General features: G+C 71.1%; 1 protein-coding gene across 1 annotated transcript; it reads right to left on the reverse strand.

Moving 5' to 3' along the window:
* Window positions 1–566: 566 nt before the first annotated feature.
* Window positions 567–10042, reverse strand: CNTNAP1 (contactin associated protein 1). Its single transcript, XM_067311856.1, has 24 exons — window positions 9964–10042; window positions 8127–8228; window positions 7751–7944; window positions 7517–7664; window positions 7209–7412; window positions 6955–7139; window positions 6719–6862; window positions 6112–6373; window positions 5877–6026; window positions 5638–5809; window positions 5446–5552; window positions 5230–5349; window positions 4874–5077; window positions 4338–4494; window positions 4095–4222; window positions 3849–4016; window positions 3544–3762; window positions 3231–3470; window positions 2902–3138; window positions 2666–2793; window positions 2460–2553; window positions 2072–2305; window positions 1860–1907; window positions 567–1764 (listed from the first exon to the last, which is right to left on the reverse strand). The coding sequence occupies exons 1-24, from the start codon at window positions 10040–10042 to the stop codon at window positions 1571–1573; spliced, it is 3918 nt and encodes a 1305-aa protein (XP_067167957.1). The 3' UTR covers window positions 567–1570.
* Window positions 10043–10410: the final 368 nt, after the last annotated feature.

A 10410-nucleotide genomic window follows, 5' to 3' on the forward strand; every position in this document is an offset into this window, starting at 1 on the left:
CCGTGTTGCTTAGGGGGCAGCAGGCAGGTGCGGTGCCGTGACTGCCGCCCTCCTGCTGCTCTTGGGACCATGGGGCCAGGCCTGGTGGAAGCGTTTCCCCCTCCCGGGGTGTTCTCCCTTGCGTGGGCCAGCTGGGAGCCCCGGACTGGACCTGGCAGGGTGCTAGGTGCCGGCTCCCACGGGTCGCACCCCGCCAGGCCGGTGCCTCCGGCTGCCTGAGCGCATGCCCAGCTCTGAGCGTGCACAGCGGGGTAGGTGCACCCCAGGGAGCCGGCAGCGCGCTTTGCGGTGGCTTCGGACGGGGAGACCGCAAAGGAGCGGGCGCGGGAAGAGCAGGGCGCACATGCGGGGCCGTGCCTCCGTCGGCGGAGGGCCGAGCCCCTGGAGCAGTGATCCGGCCCTGGCCCGCCGGCTCCTGCTGCCTGCTCACGGATGTGGGAGTGGGGAATCGTGACCAGGTCCTGGCAGCGCCGTTCCTGTTCCTAAACGCGGACTGACCCCCGGACGCGGGAGAGGAGCTGCTGTCCCATCACACCCAAAGGCAGGGGAAGTGTGTCAAACGCGGTCATTCTGCCTTTATTTGAGTATCTTCACATTTCATTCAACAAAACAGATTTTTTAAAAATAAAGTGCCCAGTGGAGCTAGGCCTTTGGGTAGATAAATGCATTTTTGTGACATTGTCGTACCACAATATAGCATGTGAACAGGAGCTTTCACTGGGCTGGAGGTAATCAGCAGGACTAGCACTTCTTACAGAGAAGTAGCAAACTACAGACCACTTACCACAACACTCGCTTTAAATGTGACATCTGACGTTGAGTTCCGTTTTGTTTTTTATACAAACCGATAGAATAAAAAAATTAGAGTGTAGTAGAATATTCAGCAACAAAAATGGTAGAAAGAATCTGTACCTGATTGTATGAAAGCAGCATCTCTCAGCAAAGTGCAGGTGGCGTCATGCGCAGCAGCAGCGGCCGTGGCGTGCGCTGGCCGGGGTATTGCACGGGAGCCTCCCGCGCCGCCTGGCGCTGTGCTCTAATGCTCTATATTGCACGTTTTCGTTCATGGCTCTTGCTAAGCGAGTAAAGAAGCGGGTAATCTATGCGCGAGCGTCGCTAACTGGGCGAGTGGCGGCCGGGCGCGTTTCCGATAGAAAAAGGAGCAGGAGGGCGCGAGCGGCCCCGCAACGGGAGTGGGGCACGTGGCAGCCGCCTCTGCCAAGGGTGGCCCCGGCATTGGCATTGGCCCCGGCATCGGCCCCGGCCCTGGCGGGCTCCGCGCTCTCCGCGAGAGGCAGGCGAGGGTTTGGCAGCTGGTGGCAGGCAGCAGCCTGCCCGGGACGGAGAGGCCGGCTGTGCTGTGCCATGCCGTGCCGCCGGGGCGAGCTCCGCGGGCCGCTCTGGGAGCCGGTGGCCGGGCAGAGCGTGGCCGGGAGCGGGCACTGCAGTCCGGAGGCGGGTGCTGGCAGTTGAGGCGTGCTCGTCCCTTTGGTCCCGCGACGCTGGCTGGTCCCCGGGCTGCGGGGGCGGCGGGGGGCCCCGCTCCCAGGCTCGCGGGGGCTGAGCCCCGCTAGTCCCCTTTTGCCTCCTCCAGGATCTGGGGCAGGTTCTGGTCCTTGCGCGCGGCCGCCGGCTGCTTGGCAGCGCTGCCGTAGTCCTGGATGGCCTTGGGCTCGTTGGTGTGGTAGGAGCCCTTGTAGCGGTGGTGGTAGAAGTAGAGCAGCGCCAGCAGGGCCCCGAGCAGCAGCAGCAGGAAGATCACGACTGCGGGGAGAGGCGGGATGAGGGGTGGCCACCGGCGTGGGACGGAGGGGCGGCGAGCCCCGGGGGATGCGCGGGGACCGCCGGGCGCCACTTACAGCCGATGACGATGCCGATCCAGCCATCGTCGTGCACGTGGGGGAACTCTGTGGGAGAGCGGGGGCCGGGGCTGAGAGGGGCCCGCGGCCGGGCCGCCCCGGGGGGCAGCCAGGGCCTCGCGGGGTCTCGGGCAGGCGGAAGGGCCCGGCCGTGCGGCAGAGCCCCGCGCCGCGGCGGAGGAGAGCCGGGAGTGCGGCCCCGGGGCGCCTACCTGTGCCCATGTACCAGGGGTCCATCTCGGGGGGGATGAGGAGGGGGGTGAGGGGCAGCATGGAGGCGCAGCTCGACTCCACCAGCTCCCCGCGGACGCTGTAGAGCGGCACCGCGCTGCTGGGGCGGAAGATGGCTTTGAGGGGGACGATGCTGTTAAACTTCACCCCTGAGAGGCAGCCGGAGAAGCCGGGTGTGTTGTAGCGCTGGATCTCAGGGTCGATCACGCCGGTCTCTGCCAGGGCGCGGGAAGAAACAGCTCGTCCACGGCCGCGGGAGAGCGCGGAGGGGACGCGCCGTCCCTGTGCCCGGCTCCCATGGGGCGAGGGCAGCTCAGGGAACCCGTCACGGCCAGGGGCCGCGGCACGGAGGGGACAGGACCAGCTCACCCATCACGCGCCCCAGGTACAGGTTCTTGGGGGAGTCCAGCTTGCTGTCCACGAAGGGGGAGAACTGCTGCTCCATGACGGGCAGGTAGTCCACCTGGGAGCGGAGGGGAGGGGAGGGAAGGGAAGGGAAGCGCGCTGTGTCGGCGCCCGGCCCCACCGCCGTCGGGCGCCCCCGCACCCCGCTCCCGCCGGCCCCGGCCCCGAACCTGCGTGTACAGCGTGCGGTAGAAGCGGGTGATGTTGACGTGGTGCGGCCTGCCGTCCGTCACCGGCTTGGTGGTGAGGGCGAAGACGTAGGGGCTGGTGCCCAGCTGGTAGCGCAGCTGCAGGCTCCCTGCGGGCAGAGCAGGCACCTGAGCGGGGCGGCAGCCCCCAGCGGCCCTGGGGCCGGCGGCGCTGGTCCCCGCTGCCGGCAGCTCGTCCGGGCCCCGCGCCTCCTCACCGTCTTCCTTGATGAGCACGGCCATGTAGTCCTTGACGAAGGAGCTGACGTAGAGCAGGACGGCGGGCGCCGCGGTGGTGCTGAAGCTGAAGCTGACCTCCTCGCTGGTGAGGTTGTAGCCGGGCAGGGGCTGCCAGGGGCTGCCGACGATGCTGGCGAACTCACGGGCCGCGTACAGCGACACGGAGAGGATGCTGTACCGCACCCAGGTGCCCTCCTCGAAGTAGCCGCCGATGTCTGCGGGGACCCGCGGGGGTGAGCGGGGCGCCGCCATCCCGGTCCCAGCCCCGGCCCGCGCGTGCCGGGAGCCGCCGCGCGGCGCCGCTCACCCCGGTTGCAGAAGGGCCCGTCGAAGGCGGAGACGCTGCAGTTGCAGGTGTAGTGGCTGTAGCGCTCGACGCAGAGCCCGCTGTTCTGGCAGGGCACCAGCGGCTCCTGGCAGTGCCCAGTGCAGTTCACGCGGACGCCCTCGGTCTCGTTGGCCTTGCCCTCCAGGTTGAGCGTGACGCCGTTCATGCGCAGCGCCCGCAGGCAGCCCAGGAAGGGGCGCATCTTGTGCTCCGCCGCGCCTGTGCGGGATGCCGTCAGCGCGCCGGAGCCGCCGCCGGCACCACCCGGCACGGCTGCCACCGGTGCACTCACCCACGTAGAGGGGCCGGTCGAAGTCGAGGTGGACGAAGCTCTGCGGCGGGGCCGGCCGTGCCGCCCAGGGCAGCTTGTCCACCCGCAGCCGCGCCAGCTTCACGTTGAGCTCGGCCTTCACCTGGTGCCACTCGTCGTCATTCCAGGGCACCGGCGACCGCACCGTCAGGTTCTCGTGCCCGTTGCCGATGTCGTAGGCGAACATCACGTCCCGGGTGGCTGCGGGGGACACGGGGTGAGCGGGGAGCCCGGCCCCGCGCCGCGCCGTGCCGCCCCGTGCCCGTGCCGCCCCGCGCCGCCCGTACTGTTGAGCTCCACACGGATGTAGTATCGGGAGCCGGGGTTCTCCAGGAAGACGCCGGACTGTGCCGTGGTTTTGAAGTAGAAGGAGATGTCGAGGCTGTGGTTGGCCTGGAAGGTGGGGAAGAGCAGGGCCGTGCCCCGGTTGAAGGAGACGGTGTTCCAGGTGTTCCCTGCGCGGAAGCGGGAGTGGCGTGAGCGCCGAGGGGGGGTTCCCGCGGCGGCACGCGCCCCCCGGCCCCGGCACTCACGGTCCCCGTAGCAGCGCAGCGGCCCCAGCAGGAACTGGGCCTCGGAGCTGGAGCGGTTGGTGTCCCCCACCACCACCTGGGTGACGGGCAGGTGGTCCACGAAGGTCAGCAAGCCCCTGTCCGTCCTCCTGCAGCGGGCGCGCGGGTGAGAGGGGCTGAGCAGGGCTCCAGCCCATCGCCGCCCTGCGCCCCTGCCCGCACCAAACCCCGCTGCCCTGTGGCCGCGGCGCCCGCCCCGCTCACCACAGCGCGTGGTCGGCGTCGCAGTTGCAGAAGTACTTGGGGTCGGCGCAGTTCTTGTCCAGCCCGCAGGCGCAGCGCTGGATGCCCGGCCGGGAGCCGCCCCAGTAGTAGTGACGCTCGTTGTTCCGGCCCATCCAGAAGCTGAAGGGCAGCCCGGCTGCGGGCACGGGGGCAGGTGAGGGGCTGCGCCGCCCGTGGCATCGCATCGCCCCACGGCATTGCCCCATGGCCTCATGCTGCAGCATCGCCCCATGGCATTGCCCCGCAGCATTGCCTCGCGGCATCATGCTGCAGCATCGCCCCACGGCATCTCCCTGCAGCCTCACGCTACAGCATCACCCCACAGTATCGCCCCACTGCATTGCCCTGCGGCATCGCCCCGCTGCATCACACTGCAGCATCACCCCATGGCATCACCCCACAGTATTGCCCTGCTGCATTGCTCTGCAGCATCATGCTGTGGCATTGCTCTGCAGCGTTGCCCCACGGCATCACCCCACAGAGCCGGGGCCAGGCACCTGCTCCCCGGCACTCACAGGGCGTGTTGAGCAGGCGGGAGCTGTAGCAGTGGAGCTCGATGCGCTGCTCGCAGTACTCGGAGGCGTTGGCCAGGGCCGAGACCTCGGCCCAGGAGGCGTTCCAGTACTCCACCTCCCCCAGGTAGGGCTGGTCCACGCTGGAGCCCGTCACCCGCGTGGCGTAGTGGCGGTTGTGCCGGATGACGGTCCAGGCCCGGTCCTCTGTGGTGGCAGCAGGAAAGGCAGGCGGCTGTTAGGACCGATCCCCCTCCAGGGACGCCCCGCGCCCCGCGGCAGCATCAGGGAGGGACAAGCCCCACGGCGCCGGTGCCCCGTCCTGCCCGTGAGCTGCCCCGCGCCGCCGCTGCGCCCACCTTGGATGTTGCAGTACACCGTGAAGGGCTTGAGCGGCCCGCTGCCGTCCGGGTCGATGGTGTAATTCCCCGAGGTCTTCCCGCTGACCCGGTAAGCGTCGCATGACTCCTTGTAAAGGGCTGGAAAAGGGAAATGCGAGGGCCGGGATCAGCGGGGGACGGGCGCTGGGGGTCCGTCCCGTCCCATCCCGTCCCCCTGCGAGGCGCCGGTCTCACATTTGTGGCAGGTCTCGCCCTTGTAGCCCGTCAGGTCACAGATGCACGTGAAGTCGTCCCAGGACTGGATGCAGCGGCCGTCGTGCTCGCACAGGTTGGGGGTGCACCTGGGGGCACAGAGGGCTCGTGTCCCCAGCGCCCGCGGCCCCCGGCGTCTGCAGCCCCGCTGTGCCCCACCGCCGGGGCCGCTACCTGTCGGTGATGCCGCAGACGTCGAAGAGCACGTCGGCGTACTGCCCCAGCCGGCGCTGCACCAGCAGCTCCAGGTCCACGGGCTGCATGTCCACGCTCAGCATCTGCAGGCAGCCGTGGAAGGCGGTCTGGTTCGAGCGGCAGCCCGTCAGCGAGGCCGGCTTGGGGCAGCCTGCAAGGCACGGCGGGGTCAGCGGCGCCCGGCCCCGCGTCCCGCCACCCCGCATCCCGCCGCCCACCTCCGAAGAAGTACTGGCTGCCGGTGCGCAGCTGGAAGGGGTGCGCCACCCGAAACTCGGCGCCGTCGTCGTCGTCGATGGTCACCACGGCCGAGCCATCCCGTGCCACCAGCTGCACCGAGTGCCAGAAGCCGTCGTTGAGGCGATGCCCTGAGCGGGAGTGAAGGGGGCGAAGGGGGTGAGCGCGCTGCCGCGGCACGGGCACCCTGCTGGCACCCTGGCTGCCCCAGCCCACCTGCGGCAAACTCCAGCTTCTTCTTGCCGGGCTGGGCGATGGAGACATTGACCTGGCCCTGGCTCAGCACCATCTCCAGCGAGCCCAGGCGGTCAGCGAAGCTGGTGTAGAGCAGCAGCCCGGCGGTGTCCCAGGAGCGGAAGCGGAAGCTGACGGCCAGGCGGTTCCTCCGCGGGATCCCCGGCACCTGCACGTAGTTGTTGATGCCGGCGAAGGTGATGGGGGTGTTCAGCTGGTCCTGGCAGTAGTGGCCCACGCTGCCCTGGAGGGGACCGCGGAGGCGGTGAGCGGCCGGGGGGCCCCCTGTCACCGGCTCCCCCCGCTCAGCCCCGCCGCCTGGCAGCGCCGGCCGCGCGCCCCGGAGCCAGGCACGACCTTGCGCGGTCGATGCAGGGCCACGTGGCCGAGTGTGGCAGTGGCCTCGCATCACCCCACCGCGGGGACGGGGGGCCCGGGGGCAAGGTCACCCCATGGCAGGGATGGGAACCCCGGGGAAGGGGTCACCCCATGGCAAGGACAGGAGCCCCGGGGATGGGGGTCACCCCCAAGCAGGGCCGGGACCCTGTGCCCCGGGAAGGGGCTGCCCAGGCTCCGTGCGGGGCTGGACCTCGAAGCGGATGTTGGAGCGGCGGTGCCGGGCCAGCTCGGCGATGTTGACCCCGTTGAAGATGATGTTCTCCACGCAGCCCCGGAAGTTCTGCCGGTAGGTGAGGTGCTGCTTGTCCTGGTCGATCACCCCCCCGAAGAAGAGCTGGGGGGCAGAGGGACAGGGCTCAGCCCCTCGCCGGGGGCCGGCACCAGGTCCCCAGCGCCCGGCAGGCACCCCGGCCCCGCCGCACCCACCTCGGTGTCGAGGTCGAGCTGGTTGAAGGTGCCGTGGCAGCGGAAGCGCTTGACCTCCCCGTCCAGCGTGAGGTTGACGTGGTGGCCGTAGCGCTCGACGTGCACCGCGTGCCAGTGCTGGTCGTCCAGCAGGCTGCCCACCGCCACCATGGTGTGGCCCTCGCTGGCGTGCAGCGGGCTGCTGCCTGGGGAGGGGGCTCCGTCACCCTGTGCCCGGCCCGGCCGGACCCCCCCGGCCCCCGGCCCCAGCTCACCTAGGCTGATGTGCAGGAGAAGCTGGGCTTGCTTGAGCTCCAGCGTGATGTAGTCGCCCTGCGAGCCCTCGCCGTGCATCAGCACCCCGTCCTGCTCCACCGTCTTGAAGTTGAAGGAGATGTCATCCTCCATGGTGCTGATCCTCTTGGCCCGGAACTGGTACGAGATGGCGTCATCGCCGTCGAAGTAGAGCACGTGGGACCCTGAGGGACGGGCAGAGTGCTCGGGCATCACCCAGCAAAGGGCTCTGCAGGCACGCCGGAGCGTCCCCCAGGAGCAGCCCCGCTCCGGGCAGCCGGACACTCACGGTAGGGGCAGCCGTAGAGGCCCAGGCGCAGCCCGATCTTCCCGCGCGGGTTCCAGGCCACCGGGATGATGCGGACATAGCGTGCCAGGATGGGGTAGTGCAGGTCGTGCCGCACCACCCCGCTCTCGTTCACGTTCCCGAAGAAGGTCTGCGGGAGGGAGGCCGCGGTCAGCAGTGTCCCCGCGGGCTGGGGGCGCTGGAAGATCCCCCCGCCGCCCCGCGGTGGCCCCGTACCCAGTTGCTGCCCTGCTGGAAGAAGGGCTTCCAGCTGGTGGGGTGGTCGCCGTAGAGCACGATGTAGCGCGTCAGCCAGTCGTACGTGTTGAAGGTCCCCTGCGTGGCCACTGCGTTGATCCTGTGCTTCTGCATCAGGTCGATCTGGAGCCAGGGCTGCTTGTCCCGGGGGTCGGGGGACCAGCCGCTGGTGCCTGCGGGAGGAGCGGCGCTCAGCCCCGGTGGCCTGGCCCCGCGCCGTCGCACCCGGGGACCCCCGAGCCCTGCACAGGGCGAGACCCCGTGGGGGGAAGTTCTCACGTGGTGCCCCCACCCCACGGCTGCCCCTTGCACTGGGCGCGACGGAGGCGGCCGCGGCCCCGACAGCGGGACTCACTGTGCAGCCGGGCAAAGCTGGCCGAGTAGAAGATGTTATATCTGGAGGAGGCACCAATGGAGGAGGAGTACAGGGGGGCGACGAGCTCATCGTAGCAGGGCCCTGCGGGCAAAGGGGTGCTGAGGGCGGTGCGCCGGGCCCCCACCTCCATCCTCCTGTTCCCACGTCCCAACCTCCCAGGCTCCCGGAGGCTCCCGTGGTGGGGAGAGCCTCTTGGTGAGAAGGGTCACGCGCTGGAGCGCTGAGATCACGGCTCCGCAGGGGGCCGGAGCCCGCAGGCGGCTGGCAGCAAACCCACACCAGCCAGGGCGAGAGGCTGCCAAGGCCGAGGATGCTGCTGCCCCTCGGGAGTGCCGGCTGCGCGGGGCCCTCGCCCAGCACCGTGAGCCAGCAGTTCTGCATCGCCCGCCTGTGCTGGGAAGGGCCTGGCCTGGGCAAGCCCCGTGGCTGGGAAGGGTCTGCTCGAGGCGGGTCGGCCGAGGACACGGCCGCCTCGCTGCCGGCAGCTCCGTGCTCGGCTCAGCAGCGCGGCGCGATCCCGCTCCTCGTGCGGCTCTGCTCTCGCCTCTTCCCTCCCACTGCAGAGAGAGCTGACACACCTCTGCAGGCTCCCGCGCCTGCACCGCGCCGCACTGACGTGGGCAGCGGGGAAGCCCCCTCCCCGCCTCCGCCAGCCCCTGCCCTCTCCTCCCTGCCGCCCGGGCAAGGCCGGGGGGAGCTGCCGGGCCGGGATCCCGCTGGGAGAGTCCAGGGGCCGGGGAGGGGCTTGTGCTAATCCTTGCAGCATCTGCAGAGGAGCCTCCGGCGGGGACGGGGTCCCCAAGCCCCTCGTGGGGCGGCTCCAGCGGGTGCAGGGGCAGCGGGAGCCAGGGGAGCGTTTGCTGCAGTCCCAGCCCTGGCTGCAGGGCCAAGGGCAGCCCAGCGCCCCTGCCTCCACCAGCGCAGCCCGAGGGAAAGGCCTTTGCCCGGCCCTGCTCCCGGGGGTGCCGGGGACCCACTCAGAGTGTGGCAAGGGCCGGCTGGACCCGTACCCGTACAGGGGGGACACTCCCCTCTGGCCCTGGCTGCCCCCGGCTGCGGGAGCCTTGGTGCAGGATCCCGAGCAGACGCAGTGGGGCCCAGCCGGGGGGATGCCAGGTGGCCGCGCTGCTGCCATCTGGCTGGGGGCCGCCACCGGCAGCCCTGGATCATCCCCCTCCCTGCGGCCCCCCCGGCTCCCACCTGGGCCACGGCGCACGGGGGGCACCGGCCCTGCCGCGGGGCTGTCAGGGCTGGAGCCCCCTCCCCGGCCTGGCGGACCCAGTGCTGCAGGGATGCGGTGCAGCAGGGCCGGTGCCCTGGAGCTCCCGGAGCCCCCCGAGCCCCCCGAGCCCCCCGAGCCCCCGAGCCCGGCAGGCTGCGGGGCGCCGGGCGGGCCGGTCCCGCGGGCGGGGGGCTGCGGCGGGGCCGCCCCGGGCACGGCGCGGGGCCGCCCGGACGCCTGGGTCCGGCTCGGCGCGGGCGGGTGACCTTGGGGAGGGCGCGGCTGGGGAGCAGCGGGGATGCTCGGGAGCAGCGGGATGCTCGGGAGCGCCGAGAGATACTCGGGAGCGCCGGGGATGTTCGGGAGCAGGGGGGGATGCTCGGGAACGCCGGGGATGCTCCGAGTGCCGGGGATGCTCGGGAGCACCGGGAATGCTCCGGATGCCGGGAGATGCTCGGGAGCACCGGGGATGCTCCGGATGCCGGGAGATGCTGGGGAGCGCCGGGGATGCTCGGGGTGCCGGGGGTGCGGAGCGGCGGCCCGCAGTGCGGAGCGGCGCTCCCGGGCCGGGGCCGGGGCCGGGGCCGGACTTACGTGCGAGGCAGCCGGGGCCGGGGCGCAGGAGGCCGGCGCAGGCGGCGAGCAGGAGCCCGAGGAGGCGGCGGCCGCCCATGCTGGAGCGCCCCGAGCGCCCTCGGCGCCGCCGCTGCTGCAGCCGCTGGCGGAGCGGGACCGGCGGCTCCGCCCAGGGGGCGGCGGCGGCGGCGGCGCGGGCGGACCCGGGCGGGGCCGGTACCGGGGCCGGGGCTGGGCCGACAGCCCTGGCCCGGACCGTGGCCCGAGACCTCGGGCACGGGGAGAGCGGGGCGAGGGGTGGGAAACGCATGGGGAGAGCAGGGTGTGGGGAGAGCAGGGTGTGGGGAGAGCATCGCACGGGGAGAGCAGGGCGTGGGGTGGGCATTGCACAGGGTGGGAAATGCATGGGGAGAACATTGCACCAGGCGAGCCTTGCACAGGGCGAGCATCACACTAGGTGAGCGC

Source organism: Apteryx mantelli, chromosome 28 (genome assembly GCF_036417845.1).
Source record: "Apteryx mantelli isolate bAptMan1 chromosome 28, bAptMan1.hap1, whole genome shotgun sequence".
NCBI classification, from domain to species: Eukaryota; Metazoa; Chordata; class Aves; order Apterygiformes; family Apterygidae; genus Apteryx; species Apteryx mantelli.

What these genes read in the sequence shown, in the direction of transcription:
- CNTNAP1 (XM_067311856.1), bottom strand. Translation starts at nt 10,042, where the DNA reads ATGGGCGGCCGCCGCCTCCTCGGGCTCCTGCTCGCCGCCTGCGCCGGC. An exon ending in GGTGTACTGCAACATCCAAG is followed by an intron (nt 5,078 to 5,229) that starts GTGGGCGCAGCG and finishes CTGCCACCACAG; the next exon opens with AGGACCGGGCCTGGACCGTC. An exon ending in GCTGCGCTGCTACGGGGACC is followed by an intron (nt 4,017 to 4,094) that starts GTGAGTGCCGGG and finishes GCTTCCGCGCAG; the next exon opens with GGAACACCTGGAACACCGTC.